This window comes from Opisthocomus hoazin, chromosome 6 (genome assembly GCF_030867145.1).
Source record: "Opisthocomus hoazin isolate bOpiHoa1 chromosome 6, bOpiHoa1.hap1, whole genome shotgun sequence".
NCBI lineage: Eukaryota > Metazoa > Chordata > Aves > Opisthocomiformes > Opisthocomidae > Opisthocomus > Opisthocomus hoazin.
This window is the reverse complement of record NC_134419.1, coordinates 7,101,231-7,119,874: the sequence shown is the minus strand read 5'-3', so window position 1 is coordinate 7,119,874 and position 18,644 is coordinate 7,101,231. Positions and strand designations below refer to the sequence as shown.

The 18,644-nt window shown below is 42.8% G+C and overlaps 1 protein-coding gene across 2 annotated transcripts in view; it reads right to left on the bottom strand.

Annotated features, from left to right (window-relative positions):
* The window catches only part of SLC1A7 (solute carrier family 1 member 7), a 59,850-nt gene that overhangs the window by 39,265 nt on the left and 1,941 nt on the right, over nt 1-18,644 (bottom strand). Inside the window, exon 3 of one of the 2 annotated variants that reach the window (XM_009939747.2) lies at nt 192-407. The exons of the other annotated variant lie outside the window; for it this stretch is intronic. Within the exon in view, the coding sequence (XP_009938049.1) occupies nt 192-407 (216 nt within the window). The remainder of the gene's footprint in view (nt 1-191; nt 408-18,644) is intronic. 2 annotated transcript variants of the gene reach the window in all.

The window sequence follows — 18,644 nt, the reverse complement described above, 5'->3', positions numbered from 1 at the left end:
ACTTTACTAGAAACAGCCAGTGTAAACATCCGATAACTTGAAAATCATCTTCTGAAATTTTATTGATTCTGTTTCTTGATTTAAAAAAAATGTTCATCCTTAGGTTCAGAACTTATCAACAGGCCACAGTTCCTTGTGCAGTTATGTACAAAATGTTACCTTCAGAAAGCAGAAAGAATAAATGTAGTTACCGGATTAAGTCAAGCAGTGCATCTGCAGAGCTCATGATGGGCTTTCCACCCTCTTCAGTGCTCTCCTTCTGTGCCGCTCCACCAGGATGGATAATGGAGACCATAATTATTCCCACAATCACAGCCACAAATGTTGTCCACAGGTAGTAAGTGACAGTTATGATACCTAATCGACTGGAAGTCTTGGCATCCAGGGCTGCTAGCCCAGACATTAAGCTGTAGAAAGAAAACACAACATGTATGGTATCTTTTGCATAACATTAATGAAAACTTAATTTCCTAATTATTCTGTTTCACCTGCTTCTCTCAGGATTGCCAGCATATCAATGTTTTTAGAAGCTTACAGGTCATGCTAAAGCTGTAGCCACTGTGTCTAATGGGATGCTTCCTAACTGCTGTATGAGATCCCAGTTACTTGAAGGAACGTGCAAGCTCAGGCTGCACACATGGGGACTGAATTCTACCAACTGTTCCCTGAAGTTTGAGGGACATTTTTACATAACCTACACGTGACAGCTCAGTTCACAGGAGCGATGGCAATAATCAGTCACAGAAACTTAGATATGAAACTATACACATAAATTTACAGAATCACAGAATAATTCACGCTGGAAGGGATGTCTGAAGGAAATCTGGTGAACCCCCTCATTCACTCCTGTGTGAGGCAGGACCACGACTTCAGAATTAAAAACACTAAGGGGAAATTTTGTCATTAGTTCATTTTTTACTTAAAAGAATAGCTTTTCTTTTTTTTTAAACCTATACAAAGCATAATGTATTTTTCCTTTACCAGAGGACACGCTGGAGAGCAGGCTGTGATTCAGTGCTTCCCAGCTGAAGTGGAGACAGGCTCTGTGTCTCCTGTATGGAGTGCAGAGGAAACCCCTTCACGGGCAGGTGTGGCTGCACAGTGGGTAGCAAAGAAAATGCTGTGGTCACTTCAGCCTTGTCTTTCCCCTGCAGCTCCCTGCCCACCATTGCAAGAGGATGACCAGTGTCCATCCTCTTGCCTGTATACCTTGCCTCTGCCAAGCTATACAACTCTCCACCAAGTGCTTGAACTCCCACTGACCCTCTTTTATAGGCAAATTAGACAGGGTGCTGTTTGGTCCCTGAACTTGCTCCAGGGTGCTCTGACTTAGACCCTGACGCTGTTTCCAAGTGACCTGAGGCTGAGATTGGAGTTTACAGTGACACCAGTGTAGCTTGGGGCTTTAAACTGAGATTTAGCTTTGAATAATTCTCTGTCAACTCTTCAAAGCATACACCTCAACAAAACTGTAGGTAAAATAAAATACCACATCTACTATTTGCTGTGCCCCACTGTCCAGCTTTCTCATCAAAACAGAACCAATTATCAGGCCTTTCCTCATAAATAGTCATTTACTAAGCTGCACCTCCTTGAATGAGACTTCCTTGACCTCACTCTGCTGAGTGAGGCTGTCTAGAGCCAATGCTAAAGTGCAGCTTAACCTTTATAGTAGATTTAATGAAATCAGATGGGTGGGATTTAGTGCTGAGGTTCCTGCTATCCACTAGATTAATTAAGAAAATGTATTGCTTATCTGCATTGCCAATCTCTCATCTGTGAGTTTTGTTAACACAGTAGGAGCAAGGGGAAACATTGGTTGCACCGTAATATGGATCATTTAGAAAATAAGCATCTTGATAACTCTCTCTCTTGTAACTATTGTTCTTCCCTCTCTTTTATCATTGTATTTGACAAAAATTCCACCTTTCTGCATGTCTGTAAAGCACTGTGTACAAACACAGCACTACATGCTAAAAAACAGTAGCAGAAACGATACTTAGTTCCTTGGCATTTGCCTTGAATGTGTCCATACGCAAGAGTAATTATTCTAAACACCTTATTTGATAAAACAGTTTAGTTAAATGCCACATTTATCTCAAATTACTGTGTTCATTTTCTGTAAAACAATCTCTATGTTGTTATTAGATTTTTAGGACTGAACTCTTCTCGAACGCTGAGGTTTCACGGGCCATTAAGCCAGTTCAACAGCTTGTTGATGCCCAAAGGAGATACCTATTTTGTACTAGACTTCAGCACTGTTCTACGCCCCACCCTAACCTTCCCAGAAAAAAAAGGAAAAATGAAAATCAGGTTGATTTTCACTAGCTGAATATTTCTTATGGTGATCATTTTGTGTTCTTTAGAATCATAGAATCATAGGTTGGAAAAGACCTCCAAGATCATCAAGTCCAACCATCACCCCAACACCACCATGCCAACTAAACCATGTCTTGAAGTGCCACATCTACACATTTTTTGAACCCCTCCAGGGATGGAGACTCAACCACTTCTCTGGGCAGCCTATTCCAATGCTTCGCAACTCTTTCAGTAAAGAAGTTTTTCCTAATATCCAACCTAAACCTCCCCTAACGCAACTTGAGACCATTGCCTCTCGTCCTGTCGCTAGTTACCTGGGAGAAGAGACCAACACCTGCCACACTACAACCTCCTGTCAGGTAGCTGTAGAGAGCAATAAGGTCCCCCCTCAGCCTCCTCTTCTCCAGACTGAACAGCCCCAGCTCCCTCAGCCATTCCTCATCAGACTTGTTCTCCAGACCCCTCACCAGCCTCGCTGCCCTTCTCTGTACACGCTCCAGCACCTCAATGTCCTTCTCATAGTGAGGGGCCCAAAACTGAACACAGTACTCCAGGTGCAGCCTCACTAGTGCCAAGTACAGGGCACGATCACCTCCCTGCTCCTGCTGGCCACTGTTCCTGATACAAGCCAGGAAGCAGTTGACCTTCTTGGCCACCTGGGCACACTGTTGGCTCATGTTCAGCTGGCTGTTGGACCAGCACCCCAAGGTCCTTTTCCGCTGGGCAGCTTTCCAGCCACTCGTCCCCAAGCCTGAAGTGTTGCATGGGGTTGGTGTGACCCGAGGGCAGGACCCGGCACTTGGCCTTGTTGAAAACTCATACAATTGGCCTCATGCCATCGATCCAGTCTGTCCAGATCCCTCTGCAGGACCTTCCTACCCTCAAGCAGATCGACACTCCTACTCAACTTGGGGTCATCTGCAAACTTACTGAGGGTGCACTCAATCCCTTCATCCAGATCATTGATAAAGATGTTAAACAAGACCGGACCCAAAACTGAGCCCTGGGGAACAGCACTCATGACCAGCCACCAGCTGGATTTAACTCCATTTACTACCATTCTCTGTGCTCGGCCATTCAGCCAGTTCTTTATGCAGTGAAGAGTATACCCATCCAAACCATGGGCAGCCAGTTTCTCCAGGAGGATGCTGTGGGGGACAGTGCCAAAGGCCTTGCTAAAGTCCAGGTAGACAACATCCACAGCCTTTCCCTCATCCACTGGGCGGGTCACCTGGTCATAGAAGGAGATCAGGTTGGTCAAGCAGGACCTGCCTTTCATGAATCCATCCTGGCTGGGCCTGATCCCTGGGTTGTCCTTCACATGCCCAGTGAGTGCACTCGGGATGAGCCACTCCATAATCTTGCCCGGCACTGAGGTCAGGCTGACAGGCCTGTTGTTCCCGGGATCCTCCTTCCAGCTCTTCTTGTAGATGGATGTTACACTGGCGATCCTCCAGTCATCTGGGACTTCCCCTGTTAGCCAGGACTGCTGATAGATGATAGAGAGTGGTTTGGCTAGCTCCTCCGCCAGTTCCCTCAGCACTCTTGGGTGGATCCCATTTGGCCCCATATACTTGAAGATGTCCAGGTGGCATAGCAGGTCATTAACTGCTTCCTCCTGGATTATTGGAGGTTTATTCTGCTCTCCATCTCTATCTTCCAGCACTGGGGGCTGACTACCCTGGGAATAACCAGTCTGACTACTAAAGACTGAGGCAAAGAAGGCATTAAGTACCTCAGCCTTCTCCTCATCTTGGTGACAATATTCCCCCCTGCATCCAATAAGGGATGGAGATTTTAGGTATATTTTAGGTATACTATGCAGGGAAACAGACACCAGTGGTATTAAGGCCTGACCCTTGACCAGCAGTTCTGTAATTTGTAGGTAGGACACAAATGCAGAGTAAATTCTTGGAGAGGGCACTATGAAGGAGACAGGCAGTACACTTCTTTTCCTGGTACTGCCCTGAAGTCACTGTCCATGTGGTAAAGCCACACTTTCTGTTGTCCTTGATGCTACTGTGTTGTGTTTGTTCTACAGAAAAACAGGGAGACGAACCCTGCACACAGCACTTGAACTGTCTTGATTGTTCACCTGAGAAGTATGTCCAGAAGTATTTAGTACTTAGGGGCAAAAATCCTAACTAACTGTGTCCAGTGGTTCATGTGCCTTTGGGGATGCTACCTCAGCCTCAAGATATTGGGCTGTTAGGATCTGGGAAGATGTTGTGCAGCTAGAATCTAATCATACATTGGCTCCTAGGTGACAAATCCTGAGGGGGCTAATAATGAGATTGCTCTGTCTTGGGGATATTCATTAACAAGATCATCATCTGTAATGAGATTATCCTGTCACCAGATAAAGTCATGCTCAGTTCATGCTGTGATGAGAAAGTCCTCAAAAGTAATTAACTATAGAGGTGCAATGGGGGTAACTGTGGTGTGACAGAAGCATGAACTAAGGTCTGGGTTCAGACAAAGCCCTGTGTTTTCCATGGCCTTCAATGCTCAGTTTTAAGAAGGGACCAGTGGAAGCAATTCTCCAAAGGCTTTGGAGTAACAGTGGTCATGTCATTTTAAGCAATTGCTCAGAATCATTTTCAGGAAGAAATGCCTGTAACTAGTACAAGACAGTAACCACTCATTAACTGTTTTTCTTTTGGCTTCATATGTTTGATGTCAGAGGGAACACAACAGAAGACATACAGACTAAGAGACATATTGATTATCACAGTTATTGTATGAAGTAATACATAGTTACATCACATGAATTCCTCACCATTGATCTCTAGAGCTCTAACATTCACATAACGTAGCCAAAGAATGACAAGAAAAAGTACTTTTCTTATTTCCTAGGGAATAGGGAGGTCAGGAGGAATAAGCTTCCAGGTGGTTTAACTTAAGATCATTGTAAGATGTTCAGGTTTTTCCTGTAAAACTATTTTTAATCAGACACTCCCGGCTACATAAAACTTCCCCAACAGTTTCCCAAGCTTCTTTTAAGACTGAACAAAGAGGTTCCCATGCCATCCACTAGAAGTCTCTCATGAAACACAGTGGAATGAAAAACAGTGCACCTTTAATTCTTGTCCAGCCTCAGAATCTGGTTAGGCTTGAAATAACAGGACAGATATTTGATTCATAGACTACAATCACTTGACTTACTATGTAGCTAAGTGGCTTCCACACGTATGTTTCATGCATGTCTTCCATAACATGTTTTAATGATTGCCAAATGGACAAAACAGGATTAAGGCAATGCAAAACAATGTGCAGTTTTTCTGAATAATTACAGTACATCTCACTCATTTAATCAGCCTGGCAAAAAAAAATTCACAAAAGCATCATTTAATTTTCAGGGACCATTCCTTAGTTTATAAAGAAAAAAAAATTGTGTCAAGCCTAAGGCTTCCAAAATATGTGTTAATGGGTTTTGGATGAGATATTAAATCCTGTAATGCAGAATTTAAGTTAAATCTCTGATTACTATGATTTAAGAGCTTTCTTCCACCTCACTTCAAAATATCTGGTGCTGGATATAAATAACAGACACCATAATAAAATACGTAGCCCCATGACCTCTGTATCTCCTGCATTCATTGTTGCTATTACATGAAAAAATGATCTTCCTGTGGCTTTTCTTTCTGCTGTCTAGGACAGTCTGCTTCATTTCTTTTGTTCTATCTTGTTTATCCAACAAATCTTGGATGAAACTGTGCATTCTTGGAGACTACACACAATTTGAAGAACAGCCTCCAAAATTGTTGTATCTGCTGTATATCTATGCAAATATCTGTCGTATGGCCCTTGTATGTCTGTGGCTTTCAAGCCTCTTCAAAGTTGTGTTTTGATAACCTGAAGATCTCTACACAATGCAAACCTGATGCTCCACAATATTTTCAGGATTATAATCTTTCTAAGGGTCATATTTTTACTCTAAAGTAAAAGATATCTGGCTTTTTTATTGGGGCTTAGGTAATTCTAAATCTATTCTGCTTTGTCTTCTGGGAAATAAGTTGTTCTGATGCAGCCACATCAGTCTTATCTCTTCTCTGAATTATCTAGCCACTTTTTTATTGGAGAAAAAATGTCAGAAAACCAGTAAATAAAATAGCAGCATTTTGATCAAAAGCTGCATACGGCCAATAATTCAAAAGAGTTTATTTACTTGCAGCGTTTTAGTGGGACAGATATTTAAGACAATTATTTCACTAAGACTTCAGTTGTTACATTGTTAATTGTTAGTTAAAAAAAATCCTAGCTACATTATTTTCTCTAGGATGGCTTGACAAAAGTTTTTTTACTTTTTTGGACAGTCTCCATGTGATCTATGAAAGGTAACAATAAATTAATTCTTTATCGGGTCCTTGTTGAGGGAGAAAGGTGAAGAGGGAAGCCAGGATCAGTGGAAGATCTAATGAAACCTAGATTAAGCTTTTAAGGGGAAACCAGAAGGAAAGAAGAAGATCTCAACAACTCCAGGAATTATTCTTATATATGACTAATTAAAAATGCAAAGTCAGTTACTAGGTTGTTTTAAATATTTGTAATAGTACAAATCAATGAAACTATTAAGTAGTAAGTTTCATGTCTGCTTTGAGAGAAATCTGCATAAGACCCCCCCAAATTACTATAGTAATTTTGATGTAATGAGGAATGGAAATTTTTCAATATTTTGGAAATCTAGTTAGTCCCATGCAAACAAGTAGCTAAATCCTCATGAGCACCTCTAGGCTAGTTCTGGCTGTCACTGATAAGCATCAGAGTACTTATGAAGTATTTTATTTACAAATAAAAACAGAGCTTTTTATCTTCTCTAAGATTCTTTACTTTTTTCTGTTGCCCTCTGATAAAAAGCACATTTTTTGACCTGTCTCAAGATCAAAACCTACATCCCCAGAAAGGGAAAATACAAGAAGCTGCTGTTAAGACCCCATTCTGCAGGTTTATTTTGTCTTCCTCTCCACCAAAAGCCATCTGGATGTTGCTTTGAAATAGATGGATTATGGATAAAGTTATCAGAAGGGATTAGTGTGATTAGAAAGACATTAATCCTGTGAAGAAGTAATGGTCAAGTATTAACCACCAACAGTTGTTCCTAGAATCATGTTCATTTTCATTCATCCAGAACCCTCCCTCGCATTCTCATTTTATAATTGCACATCGTAGAAAAGACCTTCCTAAGCAAGTTCTCCCAGTGGGCTGGGAAGCTCCTCTAACAGCTACATTAGAGATGATTACATTACAGTCAAGCATCATGAAAGTGAAGTGCTGACTTCACTAATGCTGCTTGATCATGCAGGCAGGCTGTCGCTTACCTTTTTATCAAGGTCAGTGCCTTCAAGTTTCAACATGGTAATAATCTCCATTTCCATAGCGCAAGCCATATAATCATCTTAAAATGCTTTATTAATATAACCTTCTATCATACAGGAAGGCAGTATCTCCATTTTATAGACAAGGAAACAGAGAAATTAAGGCACTTTAGATAAAGAGAAACAATCTGCCATGAAGAAAGATGTGCCTGAAGTGATCTCTGTATGGCAGTGGACCACCATTTTCCCCACCTGTGCCCAGCTATCTGTACTTTCATGACAGGCCGCTTCACTTCCATGGAGGTACCATTTACGGAGAAACAGTTTGCAACAAAGAAAATAAGACTCTTTACAGTAATGAGGGCAAGACATAAGAAACTTTCTCTGGCTCTTTCTCTAGTTTGATGCTTGATTTTGCTCTTAGTCTCTAGTGGAGTTAAAGTTATTTCAGCAGTGAGAAAGAGGGATCTGAATGACTTTTTCTTTCCAGGACAGCTGTGATAGAGAAGCCTGCTGTCCTCATCATGTGCTGGAGTGACAGTGGTACTGGTGGGAGGACCATAGCCTGTCCCTGTCTCTGCTTGACCCTACATGGTCTACCCTTTCTTACAGTCATATGTTATAGTTTAGTTTTTACATCTCATAGAATCACAGAATCATAGAATGGTTTGGGTTGGAAGGGACCTTAAAGATCATCTAGTTCCAGCCCCCTTCCAGGAGCAGGGACATCTTCCACCAGACCAGGGTGCTCAGAGCTCCATCCAACCTGGCCCTGAACAGTTTCAGGGAGGGGGCATCCACAGCTTCTCTGGGCAACCTGGGCCAGTGTTTCACCACCCTCATGGTGAAGAATTTCTTCCTGACATCTAATCTAAATCTGCCATCTTTTAGTTTAGAGCCGTTCCCCCTTGTCCTATCACTACACACCCTTGTGAAAAGCCCCTCTTCACCCTTCCTGTAGGCCCCTTCAGGTACTGGCAGGCTGCTATAAGGTCACCCCAGAGCCTTCTGTTCTCCAGGCTGAATAGCCCCAACTCCCTCAGCTTGTCCTCATAGGAGAGGTACTCCAGCCCTCGGATCATCTTCTTGGGCCTCCTCTGGACCCACTCCAACACATCCATGTCCTCCTTATGTTGGGGGCTCCAGAGCTGGATACAGTACTCCAGGTGGGGTCTCACGAGAGCAGAGTAAAGGGGCAGAATCACCTCCCTCGACCTGCTGGCCACGCTGCTTTTGATGCAGCCTAAGATACAGTTGGCTTTCTGGGCTGCAAGCGCACATTGCTGGCTCATGTTGAGCTTCTCATCCACCAGTACCCTCAAGTCCTTCTCCTCAGGGCTGCTTATGAGCCACTCTCCACCCAGCCTGTACTTGTGTTTGGGATTACCCTGACCTACGTGCAGGACCTTGCACTTGGCCTTGTTGAACTTCATGCAGTTCACGCAGGCCCACCTCTCCAGCCTGTCAAGGTCCCTCTGGATGGCATCCCTTCCCTCCAGTGTGTCAACCACACCACGCAGCTTGGTGTCGTCGGCAAACTTGCTGAGGGTGAACTCAGTCCCACTGTCCATGTCACCGACAAATATATTGAACAGCACCGGGCCCAGTACCGACCCCTGAGGCACACCACTCATCACTGGTCTCCACCTGGACATCGAGCTATTGACTGTAACTCTTTGTGTGCGTCCATCGAGCCAGTTCCTTATCCAACGAGTGGTCCATCTGTCAAATCCATGTCTTTCCAATTTAGAGACAAGGACATCATGCAGGACAGTGTCGAATGCCTTGCACAAGTCCAGGTAGATGATGTCAGTTGCCTGTCCTTTGTCCACCAATGCTGTAACCCCATCGTAGAAGGATACCAAGATGGTCAGGCACGATTTGCCCTTGGTGAAGCCGTGCTGACTGTCCCCAGTCACCTCCTTGTTATCCATGTGCCTTAGCATGGTTTCGAGGAGGATCTGCTCCATCATCTTGCCAGGCACAGAGGTGAGGCTGACTGGCCTGTAGTTCCCCGGGTCTTCGTTTTTTCTCTTTTTAAAAATGGGGATGATATTACCCCTTCTCCAGTCGGTGGGGACCTCCCCAGACCGCCACGACCTCTCAAATATGATGGAGAGTGGTTTGGCAACTTTGTCCGCCAGTTCCCTCAGGACCCACGGATGCATCTCATCAGGCCCCATGGACTTGTGGACCTTCACGTTCCTTAGGCAGTCTTTAACCTGGTCTTCTCCTACAGTGGGTGGTTTTTCCTTCTCCCAGTCCCCCCCTTTGCCTTCTGCAACTTGGGCAGTGTAGCTAGAGCACTTGCTGTGGAAGACTGAGGACATCTCCAGATGTCCTAGCACATTGCACAGGAAAAAATGCCTCCTGCCCATACATGTGCTAACAGCAGGTTAGCACATCTGTCACTTTATACCTCCATACGTATTACAGACAATCAAGTGCATCTTGGTTGGAAGCTGGTGCCACCCTACACCTCCAGTCCCATCCACCCACTTTTGAGTGATGACAGGACCTCTCCTATGGCATGACACCATTTGTTGAAGTACAGAGGAAGATAAAATCCTGCAATAATCCATGTTCACACCCTGAACTAAGCTGGATCAGGTATGGGTTGTGCACTTGTAGAAGTGCAGCCCATTTGTACAGATGAACTCTGTGAATGTTTGTGTACAGTCCAGGCAGGCAACAAAATGACACATAGGGTCTCTGTGAATTTTACTCAGGCTCCAATAGTTTTGCAGACTACTGATTTACCAACAGGCTTCTGCTGATCTGAACACAACTAAGGAAATACCATGATCACTTGTAGTCAGTGGAATGATCCCCAGTGTCATGTATTATTAAAAGTTTCATAGTATTACAGCGTGAATTTCAAAGGAGACAAGAAGTCTAGAATCCTCCTGAAGGTCCAGAGGACTACTAAGGTTCATCTCCTTTGAAAATCAAGTAATAGGAAATGGCATTTGTAAAGTTTAGATATCTTGATATAAATGAAAAAAAGTGTCTATGCTCAAAAAAACAAATAGAAAAAGTGGAAGCTGTTTTACAAATAGGACTGTAGCAGCAGTTTCTGTACGGTTAGATTATCAGCCGTAAATAGCACTTGAAATGTGAATTAACTTTTCAGAGAGCCTTGGTATACAGCTATTTTACTAAACACAGTGGAAGCTCAAAGGTGTCAGGCATGATGGAAGATCTGGCTCTTGATCTTCAGACAATGAACAATATGTTAGAAGATCTCGCTGTCTGCAATACACTGTTTGCAGTGATTGTGTTTAATTTTAAAGATAGGCTGCTGGAAAAGAAACTTAAACCTACAAAAGAAACCGAACTGACGTTTCTATGACATCATAACATGCAACTTTTTGAGATTCTGCTTTTAAAATAATGCTGTATAAAATCATATGAGTTTTATTTTTAACCCAAAATGCTGAGGTCTCATTTTCCTTAATATCTAACACTTGTAACTGTTAAGGATTCCTGCCAGGAATTCACATCATGCATTGTATTTTCTCAGTGTGCAGTAGGAAATCTGTTTTTATGAGCTAATGTAAACAAGATAGTACTTTGTACAGCACAGAGTGAAGATCAATGTCCAACTATTTCGTCACTGCTTCTCCCAGATAGCCCCACATGTGAGGTTACGGTGACATATCTATGAGTGCTGGAAGGGACAAACAGCAACCTTTGATCACTGACTCATAAAGGAGATCTGAGACATTGTGGCATAGCTCACACAGAACTTAGGCTGGTTTGTGGACCTTAGCTGTTCTGATTGAAAAAAAAGGTATTTCCTAAATTCAAAGGTCAGGAGGCAAATGAAAACAAATTATCTATTAAATGTGGATGTGCAGCTTCACATTTGTGGAAAAGAGACAAGAAACTTCATAATACTTGATTATCTGTTCTGTCACTTCTTTCAAGTGCTTTTAGATTTAAAAAAGGGCAAAAGGATTTGAAACACAAATTTGGATTGTAAAGAAATGTCTGATTTATTCAACTGTTTATAGTTCATAGATGTTTCTATCCAAAGGAAACAGAGGGAATGTAGCCAGTCCCTCAAGATCCACATGTCATTGCCATTTTTTTGTGAGACACTAAGTATTTTAGAGCTCTTGGAGGACTACAAAAAAATTCTGCCAGGTCACAAACTTCTCACACCCCATCTGTAATCACTTTAGTGCTTTCCACACCCATCCACTTTGTGACCATAGATGTCTATTGCACATCACTAGATCCCTACGGGCACCGCCTAAATAATTTGTACTGATTTGGTCCAATCTTGTCATTACAACATGCATACCTCTGCAATATCATTTTTCACTGAAAGAGTTTGGACCTCTAAGTTGCACAAGCAAAAGAAAACACTAGAAGACAGCATGGGATTTGACCATTAGACTCTGTATTCCTAAACACAGCTAAGAACATCAGTAATGTTACCGATTATAATGTAGCGAAACCTCTGAAGATGTCTGAGGGATGGAGGAGGGATTCTTAATAAGGTTTCCTAAGAAGGTCAAATGGAATTTTCCTCTACAAGCTCAGGCAATCTCAAAGCATCCTTTGGGGAACTTTTGGGGTAATCTGACATCAGTTCTGCAATATGGATAATTTAAAGTAGTATAATGGTGTCAAGTGAGATGGCTCTTTGATCAGTTCTTCTTACCCTTGGGTAATCCTTCCCTTTCAGTTTCATGCAAGTGCCATTTTGCTTTTCACTCTGAAAGTAAATATATTTATGCCCTCTAGTCATACCCTTAAAACTCACATCTCTAGACTGACTTTCTCCACAATAAAGACTTCAGATCACATATGCTAGGCAAGGGCTAACAGCTTGCTCTCACTGGGGTGAAATGTATTTTCATTATTATTTACATCATGGTGATACACATGACAGGTAGTTCAGAAATGGGGCATTATACACACTTCATGTTATCATTCAGGTACCCCACAGATTTCCCAATACTAACCCAGCAGAAGGTTTATCCTCCTTGGCTGGGGAAGAGCTGTTTCCGAGTGCCAATATATTTCTATCAGCAAGGTAACACAGGTGAAATTGAGGGAAAAATCCAGAGTCTAATAATGTGAAGCAAAAGACCTGTGTTTCCAAGAGCAATTTAATTCTATGGAAAATACATACTGCTTTGGTACATTATAAAACATTGTTCTGAGCAGGCTCCTCAGAGAGCTGTAGGCAGCTTTTTGCAGCTGCTCCTCAACACCTCACTAGATACTACAGTACATAAATTTGATTGCACTTGATTATGGCCCAGTTTGGCAGCTGCACAAGCGTAAGTACAGAGCGACTGGTATTTAGGAAAGAATCACCAGAGGGAATAGTTTAACTCTTACATAGCAGAAAAGACCAAGCCAACACTGACCAGAAGCTCATGTTATCGATCCTTTCCCATTCAGTCTTCAGTTAAATTACACGAATTTGTCAAGACAACATAGAAAGTATCTCTCAGTACCAGGAATGGACTAGAAGAGATAGTACTGCACATAGTTTCATTCACATAAACCAGTATTATTGAGTGAATTAATTTTAGTGGGCCTCTTGGTTTAAATTTAGTGATAAATAAGAAAAAAAAGATAGATTTCATAGCCTTATCGAGATCTACATTTTCCTTCTGTATAGACATTGTATTGACCATATCAGGCACCGATTTATAGTCACGCTAGAAGATCTAGATTGCAAATTTCAGTACTGGCCTCTGAGCATTTGGGTCAAATTTTTCATCTCTAACAAATTGTAAGCTTAAGCAGTATACCAGACAAATAATCTCCAGTCTGTGGTCTGTTACCAGTTTCATCTACAGCTGATGGCAAGCAAAACAGTGCATGACACAATTTACCCAAGCTAATGGTCTGTCTCACAGCATGTTTTTACCAAACCCTAAACTCCCAAAGAATATACTGTTGCTGTGACGTTATTGAGGGTATGTCTGCACAAGCAGCTGCAGACAGCCGTGAACTCACTCTGCCTTCGCTCTGAGCTGCCAAGGCTGGTCCGGAAGCCATATAGCCACACGTGTCCTTCGCATACCAGCTTGGGCGCAAAGCCACGCTAATGCGGCTATACGGCTTCCGGCATGGATCCGGCACCGGCCTGCCCAGTTTGGCTCATGGGCTAAGCAAATTTACATCTGCTTGCACCCAGAGCGTCTCCACATCCTTTTGCACAGTTTATACAATTGTCAACTCTTCAAATGTAACTAATTGGTCCTGAGAGGCAAAATTTGGTATGGCCCAGTACAGCTGAATGATATCAGAATTCCATTAAAACAGAATGAGCAATATTTTTCATTCTTGGGATGTTAAAATGCCAGTGCGTTCCCCAAACCAGAGAACTGTGGGAAAAAAATGATATGGGGAAAAAGGTACTATAATTGAGTAGTTTCTAATTAAATACTAGGCTTTAACAGCATGAGTAAGAATGACCCACTCAGGAATCTGAGCAGAAGGATAAGGGATTACCCGAATTGATGGCATTATGGACAGGAATCCCCTTAAAGAAAGACAGTTCTATATTTAGCATATCGTGTTTAATTCAGCAACAAAGCCTCAACAGTAACAAATACTTATTACTACCCCCAAATGAGCCTTCAAATAAATACAGAATTTTACTACCATATAATTGTTTGTATCAGGCACAACATACTCAGAGGAATGAGCCTTATATTTTTTAAAAATACAGGTCAAATCAGTTATTTAGATTTGACTGCTAAGGGAACAATCTTTATTTAACAGATTCTCCACATGGAAAAGGATGAAATCCCTGCTACTCATTATTTCTTAAATACCTAGAAAATGGTCAGTGGTAAATAAATGCCAAATGTAATATTTATCCCAAGCTTAAACAAAACAAACTGCTTCTTCTAAAAGGGATATTCACTGGGGTTACAAGCCTGTTAGGCAGCTGAACAGTTCAACTCTGCCCTGACAATTCTTTCCCACACATAGTCTCAGTGCTCACTGCTCATCACAGTCTTAGAAAACTGGGCCCTATATCTATTACCAGATCAAAGCTTAATCATATAAACAAGGAGGGTGTTGAAATAAAGGATGTAATATTCTATCAGGTAGACATATAAGACAAAGAGAACTCAATAGGTTCAGCTGGTGTAAGCCTGTGTAACTGGCTTTAGCCTGCTTTTCTGGAGAAGCAAGGCTTACGCAGTCAAACTCTGTGTGTGCGAGAGCCCTTACTAGTAACATTTTAATCCATTTTTCTCTCTAAGCACACAGGGGGGATGGAAAGCTCCGAAAGAGAGAGTTAGGGTCCTGTAAGGTCTGTGAAACTACATGGCTGAATACACGAAATAAATAATCTGTGCGCTTCTCGAATTATCTCAAAATAAGAACCAGGGGCTGCAAGCCCTGTCTCTCCTCCCAGCTCTGCAGCACACAAAGGTCGCACTCCGTGTGCGAAGGTGCAGGAGCTCCGGAGCAGGTGATGGTTCTGCCTGCCCAGAGCTTGCTCTCCGGGGTAATGCTGCCATGTAAGCTCTCTGCCTGCTGGAAGGAATCCATGTCAAAAAGAAGCATTATAAACACCTCGGCAGCGGTAAATTTTTCAGTCAGAATTTGCAGCTTCTTCAAAACCTCAGTCACAACAAGATACGAAATTGCAACAGAGCAGGTTTCAGTAACAGCCTCCCCCAAAAACTTCAGTCAATGCAGTTATGCTCATTAAAAATCAACTTTCTGGCCCACTGGAAGTCGATTAGTACAAAACTGGAGATGAAGACGATGGGGCAGGGAATGGGCACAGGGACCAAAGGGAGGTGGCCAGGCCTGAAGTTCTGGCACAGTACCTGCCAGCACCGCTGGCCTGCGCTCCAGCCAGCGCCCGCACCGGCATGGCTGGCGCAGATGGGATTTGGTCAGGGGGTTAAAGATAATTACAAAAGGCGTTAAAGATAATACAAATTATCTTTAGAAAATGTAAAAATATATTGAAGGGAAAGTTGGGTGCTCATTTCTCTCCCAGTTTTTCGCTTCACGCAGAGCACAAGGACGCTGTGTCAGATGTGATTAGTTCAAGCATTTCAGAAGTTAAGAAACTGAAGTGATGCGCAGGTACCTCTGCCAGCTGACTTGTACTGAAAGCAGCCCCTGCAGGTGAAGGACACGTGTGTGTGTGTGTAACTTTATAACTAACCATCGTGGAAGAAAGTAGGGATCTCGTTATTTTCTGGGTAGGCAGCAGATGGGAAAACGGGCGGGAGGAGCGGGCTCCCGGCGGGCAGGTCCCCCCCGCGCCGGTGGGACCGAGCCCCCGCCGCAGCTCCGGGCTCCTCAGCCTTCCGGACAGGGCCACCTCCCGGCCGGGGCCCGCAGCACAGACCGAGCCTCCACGCACGCCGGGAGAGGCATTCCACCGAGGGAAAGCGGCTTTAACACGCTTGAGCACCTTGGGCCAGCTGACCAGCAGATGTCTGTCTGAAGACCTGGACCCACAGCTGCCCAAGCATCAGAGGACTCAGGGCAGGACGCACTGAGATTCACCTCTGCACCGCCACATACGCGTGCGCCTGTTTGAAAACCCAGGGTATTGGCCGAAACCTTTTGCACACACGGGAGAAAATATATTACTTGCATTGCGGTTGTCAGATGAGGATCAAGGCCTCTGTCCCCAAAAGAACAGGGAACTTCAGATCTCCTGTAGCTGATCTTTCAAGCTTGTTGAGGAGATCCCCTTGTCTAACTGCAGTAAGAGCCCTGGCAGAGTGTAAGCGTGTAACTATGAATTCAGATTTGGCTCCTATTCTCTCTGAGCTCTCTTAATATTTTTTTTAAATTAATAATTAATACGGTTTTTAAAGTAGCATCCTATGTTTACATATATAATAAATACTGTACATCTGGTAACTGCAGGGTCTAAAATGTGATCTTGTAACACTCCCCTACTGAGTGGCTGATACAAATTGTCAGACTATTTGTTGTCATTTCTTTCTTACACTAATTTCTTTCTTTATGCTAATAGAAGCAGCATCCTTTGTTACGTGGGTACCTGTCCTCAGCACTGAGCAGAGCAAACTCTATACACAAGACACTTCCTGGATACAGGGCTAAACCTCAGGCAGAGGACAGGGGCAATCAATACATACTTCTTTTAGGCTCATTGTATGATGCTATGAAGCTTGTTTATGTAACCAGACAACTGAAACAATATCAGCCGCTATCCTTAATGAAGGTCCATGTCACAACAAAAACAAAAGCTCATGAAGGGCTCAGACTGGAAGGCTAGTTTTACTGGTGGTTGCTTTTTCAAGATACAGGTAGTAGGAGATAGAAGAAGCTGGTACAGGAGCTCTGGGACACAGCGCTTCTGAGGGCTGGGACAGAGCTGGGCGAGACAAGCGACTGCACGTTGAACAAACAGTCTCCTGTTGTTCGACTGATTTCTTTCGCATGCAGGAACTTTCCAAATAAACACAGCTCAATCAGAGATACCTGACTAGATCATCAGTTTCTCCTTCCTAATGGATACAGTTTGCAAAGTCCTGTTTTAATTCTCTAACCATCAGGTCAAAAGAGGGATAGTACCAATTTTCACCCACTTGTTTACGGTTGGATTTGTGCTAGTGACCTATAAGTGCAAGATTTTCTAGTCTGTTTTCAGTCTTCTGAGCCACACACCTGCCACCTTTTACTCCTGCCACAACCCTTCAAAACAAACTCTGGACTTGGAGGCGGTGTATTTTCACTGAGTACCTCTTTTAATCCTCCTTTCTCACCTTTCCTTTTAAAGTACTTTTTTTTTTAACTAGCTAATTTAAGAAAAAACTTGCATTAACTTTGACTAAGAGAGTAAAATTAGAACTTGGTGCTGTACCCCTGGCTTTTGTAAACAAGAATACAGAGTAATTTAGAAGATAATTTAAATGTCATTGTTCCCACAGGACAGGCTGAGAATATTCCAAATCCACAAAGAAATTTAGTTTAAATGTGTATGCAGATTGGTAAAAACACAGAGCACTGGTTTACTCATTTTATGAAATATGTGTGGGAAATACTGTGCTTGTGAAAAAAAAAGGACTGTACAAGAATGTAATTATATCTGGAGCATTTTTTGTTTGCAAAAACCTGAAATTTCAGTATGAAATAGCAAGTGATGGTTGGATTGTTTTACAGGGATAGAGACTCATGCTGTCTTGCAATGAGAGCTAATCCCTTTGAAGATCTGTGAAGTCTCTTCTCTTTCTTCCTCAGAGGACTGAGTCGGTTCTAACAGTGCGGTTCAGAGATTCACTCCTGACACATCTGTAGGTAACCTAGAGCTATCACAAGCTGTGTCAGAGCAGCTCTTCCCCACTGTGCTGCTTCTCCTCCTGGCATCTCTAAAAAACAAGGGGATTTAAAGTACTATCCATTTTAGGGAAAGGCATGTGACTCTGCTCCAACCTTCTTCTGTCCTTACTTCGTCACTTCCTCATGTGAGACTCCTGTTGTCCTTGGAAAACTCTCACCTTTCACAAAAACTCTAATGCATTTTGTCTTGAAGTTCTCTAGCTGCACGGGACAGAACCAGGTATGATTCTATGGTCATGCTATGGCCAGTTCTAGGTATGCAAGCACCACGAATCCACTTCATTCTGTGAAAAACCATGAGAAGGCAGATGTAAAGGTAGCTGATTTAATAATAAAAGTGGTGCTGGGTTGTGTTTATTTTCAGCAACTCTCAGCGGTCTGACGCCTAGAAACTTATCTTTTTCTTAAAATGGAAGAAGAGTTTTTGGCATATGTATTCAGTTCTAGATGCTGAGGCTTCAAGGAAAGGCACCAAAGAGTGTAGGATCTTTGTGACAGCTGTGGTTAGGTAAAGTTAGCTTTGTTACTCTGTTACTCTCCATCTCTCTTTACCTCTTCTCTCAGAGTTGGGCTAAGAGCTTTCAGCCATTCAGCTGGTATTTGTGACTGCAGTCAGTTGGAAAACAAGACAAATTTAGAGGAGAGAAAAAGCTATTCTAAATGATGCTCGCCCCCTCCAAAGGCAGC